The 7,272-nt window shown below is 40.6% G+C and overlaps 1 protein-coding gene across 1 annotated transcript; it reads right to left on the reverse strand.

Moving 5' to 3' along the window:
• Positions 1-5,105: 5,105 nt before the first annotated feature.
• LOC142162030 (uncharacterized) lies at positions 5,106-5,471 on the reverse strand. The gene has a single exon (XM_075218332.1). The coding sequence runs from the start codon at positions 5,469-5,471 to the stop codon at positions 5,106-5,108; it is 366 nt and encodes a 121-aa protein (XP_075074433.1).
• Between the last annotated feature and the right edge of the window lie 1,801 nt (positions 5,472-7,272).

The raw sequence follows: 7,272 nt of genomic DNA on the forward strand, positions 1-7,272 counted from the left end.
TCCCCAACTTTGAGCGCACAGACCTTTGCCTTCTTGTTGTAGTAATGTTCCGCTTGCTCTTTTTAGGCGACCATTCTTATGTACACCATATCTCTTCATTCGTTGATCTCATCAAGCTCTTGCTTTCTACTCTCGTCATTATTGGTGCCGATTTAGTGGGAGTACCTTAGGCTAGGTTCTCCGACTTCGACTAGTATCACTGCTTCGGTTCTGTATACCATAGAGTAAGGCGTCTCTCTATGCTTGTAATTGGGGTAGTTCTATATGCCCACAATACTTTTGGGAGTATTTCCGGCCAAAGTCCCTTGGCGCCTTCGAGCTTTTTCTTCATGATGTTTAATATGGACTTGTTGGAGGATTCTGCCTGCCTGTTGTCACACCTCCTTTTTACTACACCCCGTAGAAGGGTATAAATACAAGGGAGTTTTTCCAATTAAAGGACAATCGAAACGGGATTTGTTTATTTAAGATTCAGAGTCGCCACTTAGGATAATTTATGGTGTCCCAAGTCACCGGTTTAAAATCCCGAATCGAGAAAGTTTGACTCTATCCGGGTAAGGAATTCTGTTAACCCGGGAGAAGGTATTAGGCATTCCCGAGTTCCGTGGTTCTAGCACGGTCGCTTTGATCATACTTGGCTTATTAAAATTATCTAATTACTGATTTTAGATCCTATGTGCATTTACCCTTTACTGCTTTTAAATTATTTGATTATTCGTAGTTAAAGAGTTGAGTTACGCGTACGTATACTCTTTTCCTTTGGCGCGTCAAAAATCATGTCACGCGAACGTGTCCATAATTAATAACGCTTTGTATTATTAAGAAAGTTTAGCCGAAGTTACACGAATCCGATTTATTTTTAAAGAAATCGCAACCGTGTCACGCGAACGTGTCCACAACCACGATAATATTTTAAATAACCCTAAAGGTTCCTCTACGAATATTTATCTTATTGTCTAATTAAACATGTGGGGCCATAAGCCATATTCTATTCTAACATGGTACACATCGTATGCCTTAATCAGCGAAATCTGATTATCTAAGAAAATTATTGCTACTTTTGGACTGAAAATTTGGACCAACTCTAGACTAAAAGACCGAACAGATGGCATGATGATTAGAGGATAAAGTGAAAGAGCCTTGGGCTCGAACGAACTGGCTCAACGTGTGAAGAAGGGTGGCTGATCTTCACTCCAGGCCTAACATGAGCCTAGACCCTTGGAGGATCGAGCGTTGAGGAGTGCTGGACTCGAGGTCGAGTCCCTGAGCACGCGGGATATCAGATTATGGCGGAACGGGCATGAGCCCAATTTTATTAGTAAAAGGGGATGTCGCGCAAGCAGACTTGGACTGGCTTTAATTTTAGCAATTGGGCCAATATTAGGCCCAAGTCTAAAACCCTCCTCTATGCACAATTAGCTACTTGTAATTCCATTAACACTTCATGAAACATGGAATGGAGTTAACCTTCTACTTCTGCATCTCAATTATTCAAGAACATGATGACTAACTAACCATTACGAAATTGCAATACCATTTCCAGCTAAAATGCCCAATGCACAATTAGTCACTTGCAATTTAATTAAGAACCGATATGAAATGTGAAATGAGATAAACATTCCAAGTTTGCAAACAACAAATCCTACTTAAACATGCTCGCAATCAACACCAAAGTAAAGTGGTATTCGCCGCTATTCCAAAAGTATTCTGAACTATTCCCTTCCCTTCAAACATGACCTCAATACCCCATTTAACCAAAAATACATTCAGTTGACTCATAGCATTATCCAGACACAACTAACATGATATCCAAAACTTAAATGAACTACATATCAGTCTGAATCACTCTAGAGCTTTTATATCCAAACAACAGTCAGTTTCAGCCTTTGAAACAGGCTGACAACAACTTTAATTAAGATTCCGAACAAAAGAATACAAGATATAACCAAGCTGGGTTAGACCTACTGTTAATCAAACATTCGTAATAGTCCAGAATTATGATAAAGTTCAGTCATACAATACCAAGCCTTTAACTATGAGACATTTAACAGGAAAGTGAGTCTCTTGCTAATTCTAAACCAAATTCAACCCTCAAAAGATACTATCACCAAAGAGGAAATCATGCACCAATAACTCATGATTCTAAAGAGAAATAAAGCTACATTACGACAAAGAACAGGTTGATGTTAAGCTCCCAATCTCCAGATTTCCATATCAAACTTGAAGCAAGTTTTACATTAGGTAGAATCAAAGAATATATACCTGGAAATTGAAAAGGAAAAGAGGTGAAGAAGCAGTAGATAACGGTAGAACAAAAGCACAGCAGTATCAATGCAACAATAACCTCACAGCAGCTTGAAACCCAGAAAACCCAAAAACCAAACCTTCTCCCAACCCAGGTGCACGATGTGAAACTTTCAAAGATTAACTAATGAAGAAGATCAGAAATCCCCAGCTGATACAGAATTTGATCAGTTTTTATCCAAGAAATATGCTGGAAATCAGTGCAGTTATAGAATTTTCAGCCATTTTTGTTCTCTCAGAATTTGTTTTCTCTTTCAAGTCTCTTGGGTCTGCCTTGAAAGGCAAGAAATGATGCCTTTATAAGCAAGAAACAGGGCAGCCTTAAGGGTTCAGTTTTTTATTTTAGTCCTTTTCAAATTTTTCTTTTAGCTTAGGAGCCCTTATCCAATTTTCCTTTTTGTTTAACTACCCCTGGTTCGAATTTCAATTTGTTAGGCAGTCCCCCTCCCCAGCTTCCTAGAAGCTTCCCAATTCTGTTACTCATAGATTCCCTTTCCCAATTTCCCAAACTACCCCTCGATCCATGGTTATTTACTCTAGGAAACCAACCTAGCAGAACCCCTATTGATACTTAGACAGACTGAATGGGCCACGGGTCAATTTGGCCCAACTGTTCAACCCCAAATGAACCAGAATAGACCCAAAAATCCAACCCTCAATATCAAAGATCTATTCTGCCCAACTAACAATTATCTGATTACCAAATAACACAGAACAATTAAACTTTAGCCTAAATGGTTTACTAACTAAACTTAACCAAACTAACAATTTTAAAACTAACCTAACAAGACTCCGATTACTCATGCATGAATGAATAGATTCCGGAACAAATGAAGAATGATTCGAGAAGAGGAGAAGAAACAGAAAATTTAAAAACAAACGAGGGACAGATTAAACCAAAAGAAAGAAAGAAAAAAAAATACCTGAGAAAAGTTCGAAAAATAAAAGGGGAGCCTGGGTCTTCAGATCCTCGGATTTTCCGGCCAAAACTGAGGTTAATCGTGTGCTCTTACGAAGAACACACGAATAAACTCATATTCGGCACAAAATTTTGCCAAACTTGGGATTCTGGGGTTCGTTTTTTATCTAAGATTCGAGGAACTGGGGCAACATTCGAGGGTAATGTCGTATGGATTTGGAAAAGGGGGAGTGAGGAGGCTATAAGGTGTGATATTGGTGGCGTTTGAAGGTGGCGCCGCCACCGGAGGCCGGGGATTTGGGGGCGGCTTAGCTAGGGTTTCGGGGTATTTCTGGTGAGGGTGGTGAGCCGAAGGGATTTTGAGGGTGGGAAGGTTTTTCGGACAGTTAAATACCCCTGGGGCTTCAGTTCTGAGCCGTTTGATCAAGGGGAGATCAACGACTCAGATTGATACTTATTGAAACGGCGTCGTTTAGTTTGGGGAGGGAACCGACCGGGTCAAGGCGTGGGTTTGGGCAGGGTATTGGGTAATTTCGTTTGGGCTGGGGACAATTGAATGGGTCTTAGCCTAGATCTTCATTTCTTTCTTTTCATTTTCAATTTCAAAATTCTTTTCTTTTCAAAATTAAAATAAAACCTAAATTAATTAATAATAATTTTTAAACTAAATTAACCTACCCAATTAGATTAATCACTCATCATGGTATTTACAATAATTAATTAAATCCTAAATTTAAAGCAAAATTATAAAATTCAAAATTTAAAAGTAAAAATGCAAAATGAATTATATTTTTTGTGACTTTCATTTTTTATAAACAAACTAATTTACTAATTAATCTAAAAATATAAAATTAAATCCTAAATGCAGATGTAACATATTTTTGTATTTTTCATGAATTAAATAAAATAAACATGCACAGACAAATGCAAATAATTAACAGAAAATGCCACGAAATCCAACAAAATTGCAAACACTGAAAGAAATTATTTTGTTTTGAATTTGTTGGAGTAATACATATAGGGAAAAAGTCACGTGCTCACACCTGTTACCCGCTGGGTGATACGGGGTTGAAAGTATCCTCTTAATATGCCATTTCTCGAAGAATTCAATAGTTTTCTTTCCCGTAAACTGGGGTCCATTGTCGCAGCTGATCTCTTTGGGTAGGCCAAATCGGCAGATAATGTTTTTCCATATAAAGGTGACTACCTCTTGTTCGCGTATTTGGGCAAATGCTCCTGCTTCCACCCATTTAGAGAAACAATTAGTTAAAACTAAAGAGAAATCGTACATTACCTCGCCCTGCTGGGAGGGGATCCACGATGTCCATTCCCCACTTGATGAACAAACATGGAGAGGTGACTGAGTGAAGATGTTTGTCTGCTTGGTGAATTATTGGGGTGTATTTCTGAGATTGTTCGCATTTCTTCACAAATTCTGAGGCATCTTTTTCATGGTGGGCTAGTAATATCCTGCCCGTATGAGACACCTGACGAGCGCTCGATCGCCAGAATAAGCATCGCAATGGCCTTCATAGATTTCTTAGAGGATGCGCTGGGTTTGATTTGGCCCCAAACATTACGCTAGAGGGCCACCGTATGTCCTCTTGTATAGGTCGCTATGGAAGAGGTTGTATCTGGCTGCCTACATTATTAGTTTTTTGGCTTCCTTTTTGTCGTTTGGGAGTGTGCCGTCCTGCAGGTAGGCGATAATACAATTGCACCAATCCTAAGTTAAACTTATAGATCTTACCTCGATTCAGTCTAACGATGACTTGAGGAGATGGACTATACTTTTATCCTCGATCGTGATGCTTTTGGTGGTTCCGGCCAATTTGGCGAGGCCGTCCGCTTTGACATTCTAAGAATGCAGGATCTGGTCAAGCTAGCATTTGTCAAACTTGGGCAATAACTTATAGATCTCATTTTGATATTTTTGTAACCTTTGTTCTTTGATTTGGAATGTCATTGTGACTCGATTGACTACGAGCTGTGAATCACAATGGAGCTTCAACCGCTTCACCCCATACTTTAGTGCTGGTCTCAATCCTGCAATTACGGCCTCATACTCAGCATCTTTGTTAGTCATATCTGGGCACCTTATGGACTGGCAAATTACTTTGCTGGTAGGGACCTCGAGTATGACTCCCAGTCCGAATCTGGAAGCATTGGATGCACTGTCGCTGTATAGGACCCAAAGATCTTGTGTTTGGAGGGAAGCTTGGATGGCTTCCTTCTCGACCTCAGGCATTATCTTCGTAATGAAGTCTGCGACAAAGTCGGCGAGCACTTGCGACTTTATCACTGTTCGCAGCTGATATGTGATATTGTGCTCGCTTAGCTCGATGGTTGACTTGGCCAGTCTCCCCAAAAATTTAGGTTTATGTAAAATGCTTCTTAGAGGAAATGGTAACGACCAAGATATGATGACACTGGAAATAGGGTCTAAGCTTTGGTGAAGCTACGACTAGTGCCAGGGCCAATTTCTAGAGGTATGGGTACCTCGTCTCTTCGTCAACGAGTGTTTTGCTAATGTAATAAATGGGAGATTGCGTACCTTTACTTTCGCGGATCAGGACTGCACTTACTACCAGTTCGGAGACGGCAAGGTATACGAGGAGGTGTTCCCCGGGTTTAGGCTTTGATAACAAAGGTGGTGATGATAGATATGCCTTTAGCTCTCGCATAACTTGTACGCAATCGGGCGTCCACTCAAGACCGTTATCCTTTTTGAGTGCGCTGAAATATCTGTGACATCTATCGGATGACCGCGGGATAAATCTCACTAGGGTGGCGATTCGACCAGTCAACCTTTGGACTTGCTTCTTAGCAGTCAGTTGCTCTAGTATCCCTTCGATAACTTTGATTTGGTCTGGGTTGACTTCAATCACTTGTTGTGACATTAAGAAGCCCAAAAACGTTCCCGCGGCTATGCTATACGCGTAAATCTCTGGTTGATATGGTCCTCCGCCCTTATGGATTTGACCAGTATGTCATCAATATATACCTCCATGTTCTTGCCAGGCTGATCTTTGAACATTTTTGTGGCCAATCTTTGATAGATAGCACTTGCATTTTTCAGCCTGAACGGCATGACCCTATAGTAATATGTTCCTCGGTGGGTGATGAATGTGGTTTTCTCCTGGCCGTCTTCTTTCATAAGTATCTGGTTATAGCCCGAATACGCGTCCAGAAAACTCAACAGTTCGTGCCCGGCTGCCGCGTCGATGAGTTGGTCGATATGTGGTAACGAGAACGAAACCTTTGGGCATGCTTTGTTTAATTCTATGAAGTCTACACCCATCCTCTATTTCCCGTTTTTCTTTTTTACCATCACTATGTTGGCGATCCACTTGGAGTATTTTGATTCCCTGATGGAGCCATTTTCTAATAGCTTTTCCACCTCCTCATGGACGACATCATTGATGGCGGGATTGAATTTTTATTTGACATGCCTTAACGGGGGTAGAATGGATCGATGTTTAATTTCTGTGTAGTGATCTTTTTGGGGATGCCTGGCATATTTACATGGCTGAATGCAAATAAATCCGCATTAATTATTAAAAGTTGGCTTAATTTACATGGTTCTCAGAGTTTACAGCCGATGTAGGTATATTTGCTGGAGTCACTGGGGTCTAATTAATCAAGGTCAAGGTCCTCTATAGTTAAATTTGCGACTTCAACTATTTCGGGGTCCATGATGACGTCCCTGGTCTCTTCTTGTGTCGACCTCGACCTTATTGATTGTTATGCCTTATTTTCCTTGTCTTTCTTCTATTGGGTTGTCGTGCTATCTAAGGCGAAGTGGTAGCATTCTCGGAATGTGCAGTGTTCTTCCCATATGCTGAATATCCCCCAAGGTGTTGAGAACTTAATTACTTGGTATAGGCTAGAGGGGACGACTCTCATGGAATATATCCATGGTCGTCCTACTATGGCATTGTATACGGTGGCCTAGACAATGATGTGGAATGTTGTCTCCAAATTTATGCTGCCAGCCAAGACGGGGCGTGTAATTTCACCCGATGTCCGTTCAATTGCATTATTAAAAC

Source organism: Nicotiana tabacum, chromosome 7 (assembly GCF_000715075.1).
Source record: "Nicotiana tabacum cultivar K326 chromosome 7, ASM71507v2, whole genome shotgun sequence".
NCBI lineage: Eukaryota > Viridiplantae > Streptophyta > Magnoliopsida > Solanales > Solanaceae > Nicotiana > Nicotiana tabacum.

Coding starts and splice junctions, on each gene's coding strand:
- LOC142162030 (XM_075218332.1), bottom strand. CDS start 5,471: ATGCCTGAGGTCGAGAAGGAAGCCATCCAAGCTTCCCTCCAAACACAA.